The 22203-nt window shown below is 32.9% G+C and overlaps 1 protein-coding gene and 1 pseudogene across 1 annotated transcript; both read left to right on the forward strand.

Annotated features, from left to right (window-relative positions):
- Positions 1–450: 450 nt before the first annotated feature.
- LOC126660985 (cysteine proteinase mucunain-like) lies at positions 451–14654 on the forward strand (annotated as a pseudogene).
- Positions 14655–16722: 2068 nt separating this feature from the next.
- On the forward strand, positions 16723–20419 carry LOC126660964 (cysteine proteinase mucunain-like). The gene is made up of 5 exons (XM_050354693.2): positions 16723–17405; positions 18650–18885; positions 19013–19150; positions 19457–19906; positions 20052–20419. The coding sequence occupies exons 1-5, from the start codon at positions 16919–16921 to the stop codon at positions 20145–20147; spliced, it is 1407 nt and encodes a 468-aa protein (XP_050210650.1). The 5' UTR covers positions 16723–16918; the 3' UTR covers positions 20148–20419.
- Positions 20420–22203: the final 1784 nt, after the last annotated feature.

Here is a 22203-nt window from a genome sequence, read left to right on the forward strand (position 1 = left end):
TTTAAAACTCAATTAAATTAAATTTATAATATAACAAAAAAATTTAACTAATTTCTTTTTATATGTAATTCTTTTTATTTATGAGAATCAAATGATATAATTGATTTTTTATGTTTAATTGAACCAAACCGATAGATAGATTTTTTTATCAAGTTTGTTTTATATTGCATTTTTAGTAGCATATTTTTAAAATATTAATAATTTATTTAAACTATGAACCGTGAATGATTTATGTAGATATTTCTTATTACAATTTTAAAAAAACATGTAAATTGAAAAAAAATTAAAAAAAAATTAAAATTTGAAATCTAAACAATAAAAATTGAAAAAAAGGAGAATATATTTTTGAAGGGCTATACCTAAATTTAACAGAAGCACATCCATTTTTATGTTTGGAATTCAAATCCAATTATTAGACTACAATTATATGGTTCAGATTCATTTCTCATGTTGTTTTATAAATGAATAAATGAAATTTATAAATTTTAATTTTCCATAAATAAAAATAAATTCACCCTCTTCTCCTTTATAAACCCACTACGGCTTCTTCACTCCAATATATTACTCTCTCCAGAAACACGAAGGATGGGCCTTTTTAATTCATCATCAACCATGTTCATCCTGCTTGTTTTTACTTTCACTGTATGTTCAGCTTTGGACATGTCCATCTTATCCTACGATCAAACTCATGTAACCCAATCAAGCTGGAGAACTGATGACGAGATTATCGCCATATACGAGGATTGGCTGGTGAAGAACGGAAAGGTCCATAACACCAACAGCGCTTTGGGAGAGAAGGAGAGGAGATTTCAGGCGTTTAAGGATAATTTAAGGTTTATTGATGAACATAATTCTCAGAATCTGAGTTATAAGCTTGGATTGAACCGATTTGCTGATCTGACCAACGAGGAGTACCGGTCCGTGTATTTAGGTACACGAAGTGCTTCTAAAAGGAATAGGTTGCCTGAAGCTAGTAACCGTTATTTGCCACGTGTCGGCGATTCCTTGCCGGATTCTGTTGATTGGAGGAAAGAAGGTGCTGTCGTTGAAGTCAAAGATCAAGGCAGCTGCGGTAAGCTTTTCTTACAAATCAAATTAAATTTTTAAATTCCTCTTTCTGTTAATCTAATTAAAGTTATTTGATCGATTGATGCCGTGTCACTCACTAATTACTCATGATTATCTACGTGAAAGACAATTTTGTCCTTGCTAAACTTTTCCAGTTTACTTTCCTGCGTTAGACCTTTTTCGAACCACACAAAGGTTCACAGATGTGGTTCCCACTGGGTTGTTATTGAGCAGATTTTTTTTTAAATAATTTATTTTTAGTTTATAGGAAGATTAGTTCATTTTCTTATATTCACTTTTAAAGTTATAATTTCTCATTTAAATAGATAAATTTGATTGTACAGATTGTTGAACTCATAATCTTTCTCAATTCTCATAAAACAAAAATATCAACCAGATCAATTCAACTTACTTTTAATTTAATTATTGCTAGAAGAATTTGTATCAGTGGCCATTTTTTGTTTTGGGTTTCTCACATTTCTTTACTTTTACTCCTTGTGAGGTGTAGGTTTGTCTTCTAGATTGGTGTGAGTGTGATTATCACATAGTTTGGAATGTATAGGTTCTTGATTCACAAGATACAACCATGAACTTGTTAATTTGTGAAGAGATAAAATTTCAATTATTGGTCACCTTGGTCCTGCATGATAGTTGGTTATTTAACTATGGACTATTTCACTTTTGCTAATTCAGACTTATGAGAGGTTCGGAAACAATCTATTCGGATGAAAATATTTCAAAATTAAGAAACTAACTATTTGTTGTATGATTTATTATTAAATTCTTGAAGTAATTTGGGTTATAGTTGCTAATTATCGGATTTGGTGTAAAGGGAGTTGCTGGGCATTCTCGGCAATTGCTGCCGTAGAAGGGATCAACAAGATTGTTACCGGTGATCTCATCTCCCTATCGGAGCAAGAGTTGGTGGACTGTGATAGATCTTATAATGAAGGATGCAATGGAGGTCTTATGGACTATGCCTATGAATTTATCATCAACAATGGTGGCATTGACACCGAACAAGATTATCCCTACTCTGCTAGAGATGGCACTTGTGACACTTACAGGGTCAGTATCCGATTATCTAAAGAAAATACTCTTACATGAAAGATTCTTTTTTATTTTTGGTTTATTTTTTCACAGAGATCTATCATCTAACTCTAATTATGGTATTTTCGATTAATTGTGCAGAAAAACGCCAAAGTTGTGACTATAAACTCATACGAAGACGTTCCGCCAAATAATGAGAAGGCATTGCAAAAGGCAGTTGTGAATCAGCCAGTAAGCATTGCAATTGAGGCAGCCGGCAGGGCTTTTCAGCTCTATGATTCGGTATGGTTTTCTTGTATTGTTACGTGTCAAACTCTAAATGTATTGTCAATATGCGATTTCTTGCAAAACAGAAGGGGTCCAGGCCTTTGCTTAAATCAACATGTATTCTTTGTAATGTTAAGGGTGAATAATGAATGTACCTTATAGAATTGCATTGCAGCTTAAATTGATAGATCACAGTTTATTCGCTTATGAAGAAAGTGAGTGCTTTGCTGAGAGACCTCTCTTGTACTGTTAAATAAACAACTAATCTCAAGTTATGTCTTTTTATTAAAACTGCAGGGTATATTTACCGGAAGATGTGGGACCGCACTTGACCACGGTGTTGCTGTGGTGGGTTACGGCACTGAGAACGGTAAAGATTATTGGATAGTGAGGAATTCTTGGGGTTCAAACTGGGGAGAAGATGGTTATGTCAGGATGGAGAGAAACATAGCTAGTCCAGCAGGGAAATGTGGAATTGCAATTGAACCTTCTTACCCTATCAAGAATGGACAAAATCCACCTAACCCTGGTCCTTCTCCTCCATCTCCAATAAAGCCACCTGCTGTATGCGATGAATACTATAGCTGCCCAGAGAGTACTACTTGCTGCTGCATCTTTGAATACGGTAGGTACTGCTTTGAATGGGGATGCTGCCCGCTTGAAGGCGCTACATGCTGTGATGACCACTCTAGTTGCTGTCCGCATGACTACCCTGTTTGCAACGTTAATGAAGGAACTTGCTTAATTGTAAGTAAATCTAAGTTTTCCTTTTGCAAGAATTTATGTAAATTTGATTATAGTCCTGATATGAACATTTGAAACAGGGTAAGGACAATCCTTTTGGAGTGAAAGCATTGAAGCGTACTCCTGCTAAGCCTCACTGGGCATTTGGCCTTAAAGACAAGAAGAGCAGTGCTTAAGCAAAATGTTAGGTTTCTCACGCAGTGAATTAAGAATGGAGAATGAACTATGTGGCAGTTATCGATGCTCGCCTCCTTCAATTCTACAATGCTGCGTGACGTGTCTTGTACCATGATCAAAGAAATCAAGAAAAAAATGGATGGTATGCCAAAAGTTTACTAGTCAGTTGCTGCTGATGTACATATATTGCTTCCATTTGATCATCTTCGCACTATCCATTTGTAAATGTATAATTTAGCCGGTATGCTTATCATGTTTTGGTTTGTCGGCCCGTTTCAATTAATGGTACTTTATATTTGCAGAACATCAATAATATTTATGTTCCTGTATCGTATTTTTCTCTCTAATCTCCCTCCGTACCTTTAGATAATTTGCCAGTATCCTCAATGCAATTAGTATAGTTCAATAGATGTCCATTTTCAATGCAGCTTGAACATTTCATATGCTTTCGAAATTCTCTGATCTGTGAATAATAACTTAATGCTAGCAAAATTTGTTGGATGGAGCTGTTATATTGAAGGATTTAAAAATTAATTTTACCTTAAATTTCATTTCAGTATTTTACATAGATAGACAAGTACCTTTTTTTAGTAATGAAACACAACTCAATCACACACAAAGTGCAAGTCAATGAATCAACTTTCCTCCATGTTTAGAATAATAAAATAAGAAGCACGAGATGGACTTAAATCGTAAAATAATTACAGAAAATAAGCAATACACCATCCTCCATTTTCTTCTTTTATAAATGCTCATCTCCAATCTCACCATTTCTGTGGACAAAAAAATGGGCTTGTTTAGTTCTTCGTTGGCCATGTTTATGTTCTTGTTTTTCGCTTTCACTTTATGTTCAGCTTTGGACATGTCGATTGAGTCCTATGATCAAACTCAGGCTACCAAATCAAGATGGAGAACAGATGACGAGGTGGTGGCTATATACGAGGAATGGCTGGTTAACAACGGGAAATCCTGCAACAACATTATTAAACTATAGATGAAGATCTTCAAATTCAGAATGAAGAAGAAGAACAAACAAGAAGCAGCAAAATTCAGAGAAAGGAAAGTTAGTTAAGTTAGTTAGTATTTCTGTTATAAATGTTACCGTTAGTTTGTTAGACATAAAAGAGCTGATTGTGGATTAAAGCTCAATAGGAATAGAACACGTGGGCTAACACAACTCAGTATAAATATGCGTGTAAAGTCATCATTATTTCTTTAATGAGAATTTTCTCTTTTCCTTTAATCTCTTCTAATTCTTTATATGGTATCAAAGCAATCACAAGCGTTCAAATTGTAAGACTTAATCTTCATCGTTCAAATTAATATTCAGAGTTATTTCTATCTTTTATATCAATACAAGAGAAAACGGTTATTTCTTTCTCTGAGCTTCTTTGAGCTAAAATTTTCTTTTCTTGAGCTGAAAATCCTTTGTTCTTGAGATAATAACTTCTTTTTCTTTTTCTGTTTGTTTACCTAGAAAATTTCCGGTTTCTTTGATTCTTAAATTCTTTTTTCCAAAAATTTCTTTCTTGAAATTATGGCAGATTTTGAAAATTCTTCAAGCCCCTATTACTTACATCCGAATGAGAATCCTTCTTTGATTCTTGTCTCACCATTAATGAATGGCCAGAATTATCATTCATGGTTCAGATCCATGAGAATGTGTCTATTATCAAAGAATAAACTAAAATTTGTTGATGGATCTATCTTGGTGCCATCAAAAGAAGATACTCTGCATCCTGTTTGGGAACGTTGTAACACAATGGTGTTATCTTGGATTTTGAGGTCGTTATCACCTTCTATCGCTCAGAGTGTTTTGTGGATGGATAATGCATTTGATGTGTGGAAAGATCTTTATGATAGATTTTCACAAGGTAATTCTGTTAGAATTTCAGATTTATTAGAAGAAATTCATGCTTTTAAACAAAATAATTTGAGTGTTACTGATTATTTTACTCAAATCAAGATACTATGGGATGAATATACTAATCTTAGGATGGTTCCACCTTGTTCATGTGTACCTAAGTGTAGATGTGATCCTTTAACAATAGTTAAGAATCATCAAGAAGAGGACTATGTGATTAGATTTATGAAAGGTTTAAATGAAAATTTTTCTATTATAAGGACTCAGGTTTTGATGATGGATCCATTACCAAAGATTAATAAGGCTTTTTCCATGGTTTTGTTACATGAAAGACAATCAAACATAGGATCTGTTGTTTCTCAAACTGGTGAGCCTGCAGTTTTTGCTACTGCATCAAACTCAGGGTATAAGCCATCATATAATAACAATAATAGGATGTATAGATCATCAATGAATGTGGCTGGAAATGATAATAGGATGTATAGACCACCAATGAATGTGGCTGGAAATGTCAATCAAAATGTTTTTAGGCCTCAGGGGGGACAAAGGAGATTTTATCCTTCACCAAATAATGGTAAACCAATGTGTAGTTTTTGTGGTGCATCTGGGCATAGTGTGGATATATGTTTTAAAAAACATGGATATCCTCCAAGCTTTAGGCCAAGGTATAGGCCACAAACATTTGTTAATCAAGTTGGAGAAGTTGTGACAGAACAGCAAGGAGATATGATCTATCCTATGGATCAAGGATATGAACATTATGCTAATGAGGAATATGCTTATGGTAATGTTTCTTATTCTGATAATTCTAATAATGACACTGGAAGGGTTCAACAGCAAAATATTGTTTCTGAGAGCAATAGTGCTTCTGATCCTGTGATTACACAACAACAATATACACAGATCATGAATATGTTGCAACAGCAGAATAACAATTTGCAGAACAACAATTCTTCTAATTCAGCACTCACTTCTGTTAATGCTGCTTCTGTTAATGCTGTTTCTACTAACTTTGTTACTACAACAGAGGAGACAGGTAATTCTTTATCATATTCTTATTTTAAAAACTTTACAGCATGTTCATATAGTAAAAAACCAACTGTTTCAACTTGGATCATTGATTCAGGAGCAACTGATCATGTTGTTTGTGCATTAAGTGCTTTTTCTAATTACAAAACAGTAAACAATATTTTTATCACTTTACCAAATTTACAAAAGGTTCCTGTTACACATATAGGTTCTGTTAAGTTTCATAATGATTTGATTCTTAATAATGTTTTATATGTTCCTGTTTTCTCTTTCAATCTAATGTCAACTAGTAAGTTGATTGATCATTATAATTATTGTTTTATATTTCAGAAAGGTATTTGTGTGATACAGGATCCTATCAGTTGGAAGATGATTGGATTAGCTAAGCAAATTCAAGGGCTATATCATCTTGATAAAGATCATTTTCATATGAATAAGCTAGATAATGTTACAAACTCAGTTTCTTTTAAAACTGTTGCTGATTTACCTTCTGTTCAGAATAGTATTTCTTCTATTACTGTTAAGCCTGTTGTTAATGATGATACAATATGGCATTTTCGTTTAGGACATTTGGCAAATTCTAGGATTAAAACTTTACAGTCAGTTGATTCATCAATAAAAATTCCTATTGAAACTCATTGTGGTACTTGTCATTTAGCCAAACAGAAAAAGCTACCTTTTAAATTGAGTACTTCTATAGTTGATCATTGTTTTGATCTTGTGCACATTGACATATGGGGACCTGCTAAGATTCATTCCTTTTATGGCCATAGGTATTTTCTGACCATAGTAGATGATAAGTCTAGATTTACTTGGTTATATTTAATGAAGCTTAAATCTGATGCTAGAACTTTAATTCAGGCTTTTGTTAATTATGTTGAAACTCAATTTAACACTAAGGTAAAATGTATAAGATCTGACAATGGAGTTGAATTTAATATGATTAGCTTTTTTCAGTCAAAAGGGATTATACATCAAACTTCATGTGTCTATACTCCAGAACAAAATTCTGTAGTTGAGAGGAAACATCAACATATTTTAAATGTTGCTAGGGCCTTGAAATATCAGTCATCTGTTCCTTTAGTTTTTTGGTCAGACTGTGTTAGTCATGCTACTTTTCTGATTAATAGAGTTCCTTCACCTGTTATAGATAATAAGACACCATATGAAGTTTTGTTCAAGAAACTGCCAGCATATGATTATCTAAAGGTTTTTGGTTGTGTAGCATATGCATCTACATTATCACATGACAGACATAAATTTACTCCTAGAGCAACAAAGTGTATTTTTCTTGGATATCCAGAAAATACAAAAGGATATAGACTGTTTGATATTCAAGCTAAACAGGTTTTTATTTCAAGAAATGTTAGGTTCTATGAGCATCTATTTCCATTTCAAGAAACTGGTACTGATTCCTTGCCTTTATCTACTTTAGTTTTACCAAATTTAATTGAATCTGTTGATAATAATATAGACATTTATAATGCTGAACATAGTTTTACTACTAATCATGCACTAGATAGTTTTGATTCTGTAGATCCTAATGTGTCTGTACCTAATATGGTTGTGCCTAATATGTCTGTATCTAATGAGGCTATGCCTAATATTATTGTGCCTGTTGTGTCTAGTGATTCTGGAATTCCTAGGAAGTCAACTAGGGTGATTAATAAACCAAAGTTTTTAAAGGATTATGTGTGTAATTTACCTAAGACTAATTCAGTTGTGTCAAAAAGAACAACACCTCATAGTATAGCTAATGTTTTTACTTATGAAAACCTTACCTTGTCACATAAAATTTTTGCAGTAACAATAGATTCAATGATAGAACCTAAGACTTTTAATGAGGCAATTAAATCTGAGTCTTGGAAAGAAGCAATGAAAAAGGAATTGGATGCTTTACAAATAAATAATACATGGGAATTAGTAAAGTTACCAAACAATAAAACTCCTATAGGTTGTAAATGGGTTTTTAAGATTAAATATCATAGTGATGGGTCAGTAGAAAGACATAAGGCTAGGTTAGTAGCAAAAGGGTATACACAGCAAAATGGGATTGACTATATTGATACTTTTTCACCTGTTGCAAAGATGACTACTATTCGTGTAATTTTGGCTATAACAGCAGCAAGAAACTGGTTTATTCAGCAGTTAGACATAAATAACGCATTTCTACATGGAGATCTTCATGAAGAGGTGTTTATGCAGCTACCACCTGGATTACAGACATCACAGCCAGATTTAGTGTGTAAGCTTACAAAATCCCTTTATGGATTAAAGCAAGCAAGCAGACAATGGAACAAGAAGTTGACAGATGCATTGTTATCACAAGGATTTATTCAGGCTACATCAGATACTTCATTATTTACAAAGAAGAATGGACAGTCATTCACAGCATTATTAGTTTATGTGGATGATGTGATCCTAACTGGGAATGACTTGCAAAGTATCAATGCAGTTAAGTCATATTTAGATGCAACTTTCAAGATAAAAGATTTAGGAGACTTAAAATTCTTCTTAGGATTGGAAGTGGCAAGAAGCAAATCTGGGATCAATCTATGCCAGAAGAAATATGTTCTGGATTTGTTAAAAGAGACAGGATATTTAGGGTCAAAGCCTGCTTCTACTCCAATGATTTCAGCAACAAGACTAGTTAAAAATGATAGTCCTTTATATAAAGATGTAACTGGATACAGAAAGTTGGTGGGAAAGTTGATATACTTGTGTAGCACTCGTCCTGATATATCATATCCTGTACAACAGTTATCTCAATATTTGGACTGTCCAACAGAGGTACATTTTGCTGCAATTTCAAGGATCTTAAGATACCTAAAGAAGGATCCTGGACAAGGCTTATTTTTTCCAGCAATCAATGACATGAAGCTTAAAGGTTTTTCAGATTCTGATTGGGGAACCTGTCTTGATAGTAGAAGATCTATATCAGGTTTTTGCATATTCTTAGGAAAATCATTGATAACCTGGAAGACAAAGAAACAGCCTACTGTGTCCAAATCAAGTTCAGAGGCAGAATATAGAGCGTTGGCAAACATAACATGCGAGATTCAATGGCTTTCATATCTTCTTAAAGATTTACAAGTAGAAGATGGAACACCAGCCCTGGTTTATTGTGATAACCAATCAGCGTGTTATTTAGCCCACAATCCAGTATTTCACGAAAGGACAAAACACATTGAAATAGATTGTCACATTGTGAGACAAAAGATACAATCAGGTTTGATACATCTATTTCCAATTTCTTCTGAACATCAGCTTGCTGACTTCTTTACAAAACCGCTGCCAAATACTTCTTTTCTGAATTTTTTATCCAAGCTGGGTATACACAGTATATATACTCCAGCTTGAGGGGGGATATTAAACTATAGATGAAGATCTTCAAATTCAGAATGAAGAAGAAGAACAAACAAGAAGCAGCAAAATTCAGAGAAAGGAAAGTTAGTTAAGTTAGTTAGTATTTCTGTTATAAATGTTACCGTTAGTTTGTTAGACATAAAAGAGCTGATTGTGGATTAAAGCTCAATAGGAATAGAACACGTGGGCTAACACAACTCAGTATAAATATGCGTGTAAAGTCATCATTATTTCTTTAATGAGAATTTTCTCTTTTCCTTTAATCTCTTCTAATTCTTTATAAACATCAACGCTTTGGGGGAGAAGGAACGGAGGTTTCGGGTTTTTAAGGATAATTTAAGGTTTATCGACGAACATAACTCCGGTGAAGAGAGTTACAAGCTTGGACTGAACCAGTTTGCAGATCTCACCAACGAGGAGTACCGGTCTATGCACTTAGGTACACGAAGGGCTCCCAAAAGGAACCGGTTGCATAAATCCAGTGATCGTTACTTGCCTCGTGCCGGAGATTCCTTGCCGGATTCTGTTGATTGGAGGAAGGAAGGTGCTGTTGCTGAAGTTAAACATCAAGGAAGCTGTGGTGAGTTTTTCTTGCTGATAAAATTCGTTTTATCAATTACTTCATTTATTTATTGGAATTTTTTATGGTTATTTTTAAAGGGCAGAAGGTATAAAAAAAAAAACTCGATTTTTTTTTAAAGTACAAATCAGCTCTTTTATTTTTTTTGGGCACAATTAAACTCTCATTTTTTTAAAAATTGAACAATTAAACTCTTGTTATTTTAAAATCGAACAAATGAACCCTTTTAGTTTACTTTTGGAACACTTACCTCTTCAAATTTTTGATAAATATTTTAAGAACAAAGGATCACTTTACCCCCTCAACTTGGCACAAAGTATCAAAAACGTCCAAATTAGCAAAACCGGATCACTTTTACCCTGAACTTGTCAAAACCGGTACAAAAACACCCCTACGCTGACGTGGCACCCTAAATGGAGAGTGAGTTTCTAATTAACCATTATTCATTCTAATTAGTTATAATTAATTCCTAATTGAATTCTAATTAATCATAATTAACTTCTAATTAATCTAAGGACCCTTTTAGATATTTTTACACACAAAAAAAACTTTTTTCATTTCCGGCGAGGAGGAGCTCTTCCTCCTCGCCGGAGAAGAGGAGCTGCTGCTCATCGGAGCAGCAGCTCCTTCAAGAACAGACCCACGGTCTGTTCTTGATTCAAGAACAGACCCACGGTCTGTTCTTGATTCAAGAACAGATCATGGATCTGTTCTCGCCAAGAACAGATCCACGGATCTGTTCTTGCCCAAGAACAGATCGCCTCGGATCTGTTCTTGCCCAAGAACAGATCGCCGGCGATCTGTTCTTGGGCAAGAACAGATGTTGCGATCTGTTCTTGCCCAAGAACAGATCGCAACATCTGTTCTACCTAGAACAGATCAAACGATCTGTTCTAGCAAGAACAGATCGTTGGATCTGTTCTTGAAGGGCTGCTGCTCCTTACCGGAGCAGCAGCTCTTCTCAGGCGAGGAGGAGCTCCTCCTCGCCTGAAAACGGACTTTTTTTTTTCGAAAATTAATTTTTTTTTATTCCGAAGGGTTGATTTTAATTTTTAGTGTATAGTTTTTTTTACGGTTTTTGATTTTATAAAATTGTTGATATCTATATAAATTAAAAAAAATTGTAAAAAAATTAAAATTAGAGGATTAATTTGTTATTTTAAGCTTATTATTGAAGGAGTGAAATTGTTTTTTTTTAAATTATTAGGTATTAAGTTAAAATGTTTGAAAAAAATTAGGACTATTTTAAACCTTTTTTTTATTTAAAACCACCTTAAAAGAAAAACCACCTTTGAAAACCGGAGAGTGTATCTCACTCTCTTAAGTGAGAGTGGGGAGGGGGTTTTTTGTACCAAATTTGACAAGTTCAGGGTAAAAGTGATCCCATTTTGCTAATTTGGACGTTTTTGATACTTTGCGCCAAGTTCAGGGGGTAAAGTGATCCTTTGTTCTTTTAAACATTAAAATTATTTTTGAATTTTTTCCCTATTTGATTACGAGAGACATGTCAGCCATTCACGAGTGTTTCTAATGATGTTGAATGAAAGGGGTTATTTGTTCTTTTTGAAAATAAAAAGGGTTTAATTATACCTAAAAAAATAAAAGAGATGATTTGTACTCTTATAAAAATTACAAGGGTTTTTTTGTACCTTCTGCCTTTTTAAAGTGGTGTTACTATTTTATAAAAAATATTATCACTGAAAAAAAATTAATAAATTTGTTATAATTTTTAGAATAATTAAAAACTATTTGAACAAATCAAAGAATTAAAAAAATATTTTATTTATTTATTTATGTAATAAAATTAGCTAGATTTTTACCAACATCAGTATTACCTAAGCAAGATTGAGAGAAATTATGTTGTTTTGTAATGCCACAAAAAAAAAAGAATATAGAGTCAACGCGCCCCTTAAACTTATGACACAGGGTCATCTAACCCGATTTATACTTTTTTGATCAATTAACCCCAAAATTTTTTATTTTTGGGCCAAATAACCCCATCATTGTATTTTTAAAACACATAAAATACAAATCGGAGGTGAGGGATGCAAATAAGTAATTAGATACTTCCCTAATTGTTGCGATATAATTATTTTAAATTCATTTTTTAAAATAAAAATATTAATTATGGGGTTAGTTGACCAAAAAATGAAGAGTTTTGGGGTTAGTTGCTCAAAAAAGTATAAATTGGGATGACCCCGTGTTATAAGTTCAGAGGGCGCGTTAACCTTTTGTCCAAAAAAAAATGTAGTTAGGTTTTGATTCTGAAGAAGGTAGTATATAATTATATGCTTATTTAACTGTTGATTTTTTTAAGGGTTAATGTCATAAAAATTCACCAACTTTACACGTTTTTTCATTTTAATCACGAAATTTAAATTTTCTCATTTTCATGCACGAACTACCACTTTTTTATCAAATTCATGCACGGTGCTGAGGTGTCACGGCTCCATTTGTGTAATTCGCTGAGGTGGAGGTCATTTTACACCAATGAATGAGTGCCACCTCAGAACCGTGCATGAATTTGAGAAAAAGTGGTAGTTTGTGCATGAGAAAATTTAAACTGCGTGATTAAAATAAGAAAACGTGTAAAGTTCGTGATTTTTTCTAACATTAACCCTTTTTTTAATTCAGAATTAAGACACAAACTTTAACCATTAGATGATAGGAAAAAATGATTGATTAAAGAGATTAATTATTTCGTTGAATTTGCACTGGTAGGAATTACTAATTCTTGTATTGATATTTATGCATAAAGGGAGTTGCTGGGCATTCTCAGCAATTGCTGCTGTAGAAGGGATCAACAAGATTGTTACTGGAGATCTCATCTCCCAATCGGAGCAGGAGTTAGTTGACTGCGATAGATCTTACAACGATGGATGCAACGGAGGTCTTATGGACGATGCCTTTGAATTCATCATAAATAATGGTGGCATTGATACTGAACAAGATTATCCTTACCTTGCGGTTAATGGAAAATGTGACACTTACAGGGTCAGCTCATTCTTGCACATTATAAGAATAACAACAATAGCAAAAATGAAAATATGAAGTAACAAACAAACTTTTGCTAGAGAAAAAAAATGCTTTGCTTTTATAACTCGTTGTTCTTTTGTTGTTTTTCAGAAAAATATTGCCAAGGTTGTCACAATTGATGATTATGCAGATCTTGTTACCAATGAGAAGGCATTGCAAAAGGCAGCTGCAAATCAGCCAATAAGCGTTGCAATTGAAGCTGGTGGCCCCAAATTCCAGTTTTATGAATCAGTAAGAATTTTCTTTTTCATTACCTTTCTGTCATTTTAACAGCTGCGCATAATTTAAAATTAGAATTATCATATTTCAGCTCAAGAAAGTTTCCCAACTTTAAGATCAAGAGGCAGTATCGTCGTTGTTGATTCATTATTCTATATATTGTTCGTGTAGTTTGCGTTCCAATCCATTTTAAACAAGCAATGTCCAAGTTGCTTGATTCTTTTGATATGCTTGTGAAGATTGTTGATGATAGTTAAGCTTGAAGAAACACTTCTCATAATTTTTCAGGGCGTTTTTACCGGAGAATGTGGCACCGACCTAGACCACTGTGGTACTATTGTGGGTTATGGAACTGAAAATGGTAAAGATTATTGGATTGTCAAGAACTCATGGGGTAAAAGATGGGGAGAACAAGGTTACATAAGGATGGAGAGAAACATTGGCGACGTAAATGGGAAATGTGGAATTGCAATGCTGCCATCTTACCCTATCAAGAAGGGCCAAAATCCTCCCAATCCCGGTCCTTCTCCTCCATCTCCAGTAAAGCCTCCAATTTTTTGTGATAATTACAATAGCTGCCTTGGCAAGCACCACATGTTTCTGTGCCAACGAACTCGATAACTTTTGCCTTATGTGGGGATGCTGCCCATTCGAGGGTGCTACCTGCTGTGATGACAATACTAGTTGCTGCCCACAGGACTTTCCCGTATGCAATTCCGTCAAAGGAACTTGCCAACCAGTAAGGGCACCTAACTTTTCTATGCTTGATTTCTAGTATTTGGCAAACTTTTAGAATTACTTTTTGTTTTCATATAAAATTGCTGTTCTCTCTGGAATTGCTCTGGTATTAGTCTTAATATGTTTGCTGTTTTGATCTCGTGCAATAGAGCAAGGACAACCCATTCGGTATAAAGGCTATGAGGCACATTCCTGCTAAGACGCATTGGCGTTATGGGCATGAAGACACGAAAAGTAGTGCATAAGCAAAAAGTACTCTTACTGGTGGTTGATGCTTTTTCACAGAGCTGCATATCTTCGTCACGACCTTTGAGTTATACGAAAGATGGATAATTTTACTAAAAATTAACAGTTGTTGACGTAAATAGGTTTCTAATAAATATTGCATTTGAAGAAACTTGCATTTTCTATTTGTAAATTCTCTAATCATTTAGCAGATATGGCTTCATGATTTGGACTATCAATTCCTGTGAAACTTGCAATTTGCAAAACATTAATAAGAGTTAACTTTCTGTATCGTTATAATCTTCCTACTTTGTTGATATTCAGATACCTTATGACTCTATCTCTAACACAGAAAACACTAGCATGTTTTACACGGAACAACTTCTTACATGGTGTTTTGCTCATCAACTTTGAATAGTAGTATCATTTTGGAGATTGTTCGCAACTTCAACCGCACCACAACCAAATTTTAGTGCAGGTCTTTTCTAAGCAATAGGTATGTTTTTTCTCTTGCTGGTAGAATTGTTTGCCTTAGGGCCCTTAGCACTTGCATAGTGTAAAATTTATATTAAAACACTGTTGTTCTGAGTAAATTCATTGCAATCTGTTACATAGTTTTTCACTTGAAGACAAGAAGAGTATTGCTTAAGCAGAATGTTAGGTTTCTCAGGTAAGATAGTGATTGGTAGAGTAAAGAATGAAGTATCGTAGCAGCTATCAATGCTGCTCCTCTTTGATTTTTGGACGCTACCTGTTGTTATACGATGACCAAAGATATCGAAAATGACCAAAGATATCAAGAAAGATTCGAATGCTGTGTATTATTCAGATGCTGATAATCTATTTGATCAACATGATTTAGTTAGTTCCAATTGATGGTACTTTGAATTTGCAGAACATCAATATCATTTATGTTTGTGTATCTTATCTTTCTTTCGAATCTCCCCTTGTATCTTCAAATGCAATTAGTAATATAGTGTAGTTCAGTAGATGTCCATTTTCAATGCATCTTGAACGTTTCATATGCTTATAAAATTATCTGATCTTTTAATAATGACTTATTGTTAGCAAAATTTGTTGGAAGGAGCTATTACTTACCACCCTTGGCACGCATAAAATATTATTATTGCACAAATCATATAAGTGGACTTTTATCCATGTTTTACCAAAGCACATGGGACCATCCAATTTAATTGATGCTGTTTATTCATCAATGCGGTGTAATACCTGTCACCAACCATTTTTTATATTGGATTGGACTTAATTTATTTGGATTTAAACTCTTATCCTTTGATTTTCCAAATCATTTTTGAAAATTAATAACTTTTTTTTGTCAAAAATAACAATATATAAAATTATAAATATATAATAAGAAAAGTAATTTCATGAAGATGATAAATCCTCTTGAAACAAAATAAACTAAAAAATGGACTTCGCGGCTACTATATGAGCCATCCAATTACACATTTATTTAACAAATTAAATACCAATATATGGATAATTTATTAAACGAACAGTAGCAATAACGAACAATAAATAAAAAATGAAGAAACGAAGAAATTACTTACAGTTGCTAGCGGCTAATGTGCAGTAAATATTACCTTGATTTTGTAAAAAAACAAAAATTGAAATGTCAAGATCATTCAGAGCAATAATCACCAGCATAGAATACCTGATTAATTAATTAATACTAGTAGAGAAGTTCCCCAATTGACGACAGAAAGAGTAAATAATGCTTGGTAGGCCCCTCATTTTAGAAGTATATGTAAAAAAAAAACACAAACAAATAAAATATTAACAGTTGTAATTTATAAATTAATATTTTTGTAACATTTAGACTAATTTTTTTTACCAAAAATAACAAGATATTAATATATAAGAAGAAAGGTCTTCTCCTAAAAAAGTAAATAAAAATGGACTTAGCGGCTACTAATTGAGTCATCCAATTACACATTCGTTTAATAAATTATAAGCATTAATAATTTGTTAAATAGACGGTAGTAATATAGAACGATAAAAATTAAAAATTAAAATTACTTACTGTTGGTATCGACTAGAGTAATATAAAATTAATATACTGTTTTACTTTCTTCAAGTTCAAGTTTAAAACCCAATAAAAATCATTTGTTATGTAAATAAAAATGGACTAGCCGGGGATGTAATTTTTTACAGATAAACAATTCCGATATGCGAATTTTATTCATGTATTTGTTGGTAGAAGCTTGTGACATACGAAAATGTTAACCAATTAATATTATATTAAAGGATTTAAAACTTAATTTTACCTTAAATTTCATATCAGTATTTTACATAAATAGACAACTTTTATTACCGAGACGCAACTCAATTATACACAAAGTGTATCTTCCTCTAAGTCAATGAATCGATTTTCCTGGCTGTTTATAATAATAAAATAAGAAGCACGAGAAGGATTTAATTCATAAAATAAATACACAAAATAAGAAATACACCATCCTCCATTCCCCTTTTATAATGCTCACCTCCAATCTCGGTTTCTAACACACCATTTCTGTGGAAGACAAAGAAAAAAAAAGATGGGCTTGTTTAGTTCTTCAGTAACCCTGTTCGTGTTCTTGTTTTTCGCTGTCGCTTTATGTTCAGGTTTGGACATGTCGATTGTGTCCTATGATCAAACTCACTCTACCAAATCAAGCTGGAGAACAGATGACGAGGTGGTGGCTATATACGAGCAATGGCTGGTTAACAACGGAAAATCCAGTAACAACATCAACGCTTTGGGGGAGAAGGAACGGAGGTTTCAGGTGTTTAAGGATAACTTAAGGTTTATCGACGAACATAACTCCGGTGAAGAGAGTTACAAGCTTGGACTGAACCAGTTTGCAGATCTCACCAACGAGGAGTACCGGTCTATGTACTTAGGTGCACGAACGGCTCCCAAAAGGAACCGATTGCATAAATCCGGTCATCATTACTTGCCTCGTGTCGGAGATTCGCTGCCGAATTTCGTTGATTGGAGGAAGGAAGGTGCTGTTGCTGAAGTCAAGGATCAAGGAAGCTGTGGTGAGTTTTTCTTGCTGATAAGATTCGTTTTATTAATTATTTCATTTTTTTTATTGGAAGTCTTTATGGTTATTTTATTTTTTTTTATTTTTAATTCGGTGTTGCTTTGTTTCAAAAAAATTAAATTTGTAAAAGATAATAAATTTTATTTTTAATTGATACTATAATCTTCTGTAGACTTTATAGTGTATTTTATTAACAAAGTATACAAATTTTTAAAAAATTTGTTAAAAAAGTTAGAATAATAAAAGAAATTATTTGAAAACATCAAAGAATTATAAATTCCTTCTTTATTAGTATTTATTTAGTAAAAGTAAAATTTGCTCAAACAAGCGCTCTTCCTCTCCAATTATTAAAAAATAAAATTAACCAACATTAATATTTACCTTAGCAAAATTGAGAAAAATTATCTTTTTATGTATGCAAAAAAGAACATGTACACTACTACGGATTGGGATTCCCTTATGTTCATTTAAACATGAGGTGTCATGTTCATTAAATCTACACTATTCATTACAAAATGAAATAGTGTAGATAAAAAAAGTCCAAATTTAGTTAACATGTTCATTTGAACATGAGAGAATCTCAATCCATACTACTACACCAGTTAGATTTTAATCATTAAAATGGTAAATGATCTGATGTTGACTTTTTAATAATTCAGAATTGAGATGCAACTTTAACCATTAGCTGTGGCCATTCAAACTTTCTTCCTTATAAAGATTGATTAAAGAGATTAAAGACACTCTTTGGATTGATGGTTTGAATGTAAAATACGTAAATTTAAAGATTCCATCATTAAATTCAAATTCAATGATAAGGATAATTTTAGAATAATAAATTTATTACAACAATTCTATCATATATAGAAAAGGGAAATTATACCATTGGTTTTAACTTTTCTAAAATATATTAAGCAAGTAGTTTTGTTTGTTTCCCAAATCGATGTGCTAAAATACAAATGTAACTCCCATTTTATATAATTTTATACGTCATACTATTAAAAAAATAACGATTGTGAGCAATATTACATTTAAATATAACGAATTGGAATGTCAAATCACATCATCAAATTTTAAAATTATCTTAGGCCTTATTAGTAGTTTGATAATCATCTAAAATTTCTCAATTCAAATGGTGCCTAGATATTTACTTGTATTTATTAAAACAAGATCTTAATTATTGACTCATAAATCGTTTTATGCGCACCGGTAATAATTACTAATTTTTGTATATGCATAAAGGGAGTTGCTGGGCATTTGCAACAATTGCTGCTGTGGAAGGCATCAACAAGATTGTTACCGGAGATCTCATCTCCTTGTCGGAGCAGGAGTTAGTTGACTGTGATAGATCTTATAATGAGGGATGCAATGGAGGTCTTATGGACTATGCCTATGAATTTATCATCAAAAATGGTGGCATTGACACTGAACAAGATTATCCGTACCTCGCTATTAATAGCAAATGTGACACTTACAGGGTTAGCTCATTCTTGCACATTATAAGAATAACAAGAATAGCAAAAAATGAAAATATGAAACAAGGAACAAGCTTTTGCAAGAGAAAAATTTCTTCTAACTCTTTTGTGTTTTTGTTGGTTTCTGCAGAAAAATGCCAAGGTTGTTACAATTGACGATTATGTAGATCTTCCTACCAATGAGAAGGCATTGCAAAAGGGAGCTGCAAATCAGCCAATAAGCGTTGCAATTGAAGCTGGTGGCCCCAAATTCCAGTTTTATGAATCAGTATGAATTTTCTTATTCATGCCTTACTGTCATTTTAACAGCTAGGCATAATTTAAAATTAGAATTATCATTTTTCCGATCAAGAAAGTTTCCAACTTTATGATCAAGAGGTAGTAAGGTCAATCTTGATTCATCGATCATTTGCATATCGTTTCATTATCTTATAATTCATGTAGATACCAATCCATTTAAACAAGTTATGCTTAAGGTTCTCTATTCTTTTGATATGCCTGTGAAGATTGTTGATGTTAGTTAAGCTTGAAGAAACACTTTAATGTATGATTTCTGGTTCTCGTAATCTTTCAGGGCGTTTTTACCGGAAAATGTGGTACAAAACTGGACCATGGTGTTACTGTTGTGGGTTATGGAACTGAAAATGGTAAAGATTATTGGATTGTCAAGAACTCATGGGGTAAAGGATGGGGAGAACAAGGTTACATAAGGATGGAGAGAAATATTGGCGACGAAAATGGAAAATGTGGAATTGCAATGATGGCCTCTTACCCTATCAAGAAGGGCGAAAATCCTCCAAATCCCGGTCCTTCTCCTCCATCTCCAGTAAAGCCTCCAGTTTTTTGTGATCATTACAACAGTTGCCCGTCAAGCACCACTTGTTGCTGTGTCTACGAATTCGATAAATATTGCCTTTCATGGGGATGCTGCCCACTCGAGGGTGCTACGTGCTGTGATGACAATTCTAGTTGCTGCCCACACGACTTTCCTGTTTGCAATACCGTTAAAGGAACTTGCCAACTAGTAAGGGCACCTAACTTTTCTACACTTCTTTTATTTGGCCAAAGTATAGAATTGTTTTTTTAATTTTCTAATAAACTTGATGTTCTCTGTGCAATTGCTCTGGTATAAGTCTTAATACGTTTGCTGTTCTGAACCCGTACAACAGAGCAAGGACAACCCATTCGGTATAAAGGCAATGAGGCGTGTTCCTGCTAAGAGGCATTGGCATTACAGCCATGAAGATACGAAAAGCAGTGCATAAGCAACAAGTACTCTTACTGGTGGTTGATGCTTTTTCACAAAGCTACATCTCTTCGTCGCGACCTTTGAAATATATGAAATATGGATAATTTTACTAAAAATTAATAGTTGTTGATGTAAATATGTTTCTAATAATCTTTTGCATTTGAAGAAAGTTGCATTTTCTATTTGTAAATTCTCCAATCATTTAGCAGATATGGCTTCATGATTTGGACTGTCAATTCGGGTGATACTTGCAATTTGCAGAACATTTATAACGGTTAACTTTCTGTATCTTTATTATCTTCCTACTTTGTTGATCTTAATCTTGATTTGATATTCAGATACCTTATGCCTCAAACACATAAAACAATAGCATGGTCGAAATGGAGCAAATTGTTAGATGTTGTGGTCAGCAACCATGAATAGTACCATCTGGGAGATTATTTGCAATTTCAACCGCGCCACAACTTGGGGTATAAAAGGGCCTAACCGAGCCCAAATTAGCTCGAGCTTGTGCTTGTACGTGTTATATGAGTTCGAGTCTGATTTCTGAGTTCAAATGAGCTAAAATTTTCGAGTTCGAGCCCGAACATTATCCGAGCTACTCGATCTCGAGCTTGACTCGAGTTTAATAAAAATAAAATTAATTATCAATGAATTATAATATTTGATATATTTAAAAAAAATTACTATAAAACATGTAATTTAACCAATTAATATTATATACATCTAAATTTAGAAGTATACAAAGTTCAAATAATAAAAAAATTATTATTTTATGTGTTACCGAGAGTCATTTTAATTGATGATCAAACTCGAAAATTCAAGTAACTCGAGCTCGACTTGGTTTTTTTAGGCCTATTTCGAATTAATTTTGAGTCGATTTTAAGTGACTTGCGAATAGCCCAACTCGCTTATATTTGTGAGCACTACTAAATTTTAGTGCATGTCTTTTTTTTATCAGCAAATATGTTTGTGTGCTTGTTGATAGAATTACTTGCCTTGGGGCCTTTAGCCTCACAAGAAATGTTTATTTAGACTCGATCCATGAAAAAGCCGTAAACCAAAGCAATGAAATACTAGAAATTTAACATATTTTCTCACTTCATATTTTGTTAGGATTAGTTAGATTACTTACTAACAAAATAAGGTACACATGTTTTGAAATAAAAGGTAAAATACTGGAGCCTATAAAGGTAAAATACATATGTTTTGGAATCTAATAATTAGTCTTTCCTTTGCTTGAGAATATGAAGGTAAATACATATTTGGATCCTTGTACTTGTCTAATTTTTCGCATTAAATCCCTACTCTTTTATTTATTAACAATGAATTCTTACACTTTCAATTTTATAGACATTATTGTAAAATTATTTATATTTAATGTTTAAATAAAATAAATTTGAATTAAATTACTACAAATTATGATTATACAATGAAAACTTGAACCAAATTACATATTTTAAAAGTTAATAATATAAATTAAAATTAAAAGAAACTAATTAAACATGATTCAAGGAATTTGTGATTTGGTATGGATTGCAGTGAAAAAGTCACTTATATTAGGTATGATTTGGAGTTAGTTTTATTTGATTGAAAACATTAGGCTGTGTTATGTTGAAATGTCAACTGAGAAGAATCTAATTGGCTACTCGAACACAAATATAAACATATTTATGGATAAATTTTAATTTCTTTTTTCTTTTTGGTTAATTGAGTCGGGAATGCTTGTGGGAGGAATCGAACTCACGACCTAGCAATTTGCTGCTCAATGCTTACACCATTTGAGAGCTATAGCTCGTTGATTCAATTTTAATTTTTTTAGTTTTTTTTTTCTTCTTTCTCTATGAATATTAATTTGACCGTCGGTTTCGATGCTGAAAAACCTAAGTCGGTGTTACTTTTACGCTTGTTATTTATTTATACATATCTATACCATATATCCAGATATATTGATTCATCACTTCATTTTAAAAGTTTAAAATTTTCAAATTCTTTCCAACCGTAGCCACCCCTAAAGTGTAGTATGGAAGAAAGATAATTATAGAGAATTGCGACCAAATAAATGTGTGATT

This window comes from Mercurialis annua, linkage group LG1-X (genome assembly GCF_937616625.2).
Source record: "Mercurialis annua linkage group LG1-X, ddMerAnnu1.2, whole genome shotgun sequence".
NCBI lineage: Eukaryota > Viridiplantae > Streptophyta > Magnoliopsida > Malpighiales > Euphorbiaceae > Mercurialis > Mercurialis annua.

What these genes read in the sequence shown, in the direction of transcription:
- LOC126660964 (XM_050354693.2), top strand. Translation starts at nt 16,919, where the DNA reads ATGGGCTTGTTTAGTTCTTCAGTAACCCTGTTCGTGTTCTTGTTTTTC. An exon ending in GCAAATGTGACACTTACAGG is followed by an intron (nt 18,886 to 19,012) that starts GTTAGCTCATTC and finishes TGGTTTCTGCAG; the next exon opens with AAAAATGCCAAGGTTGTTAC. An exon ending in AATTCCAGTTTTATGAATCA is followed by an intron (nt 19,151 to 19,456) that starts GTATGAATTTTC and finishes GTAATCTTTCAG; the next exon opens with GGCGTTTTTACCGGAAAATG.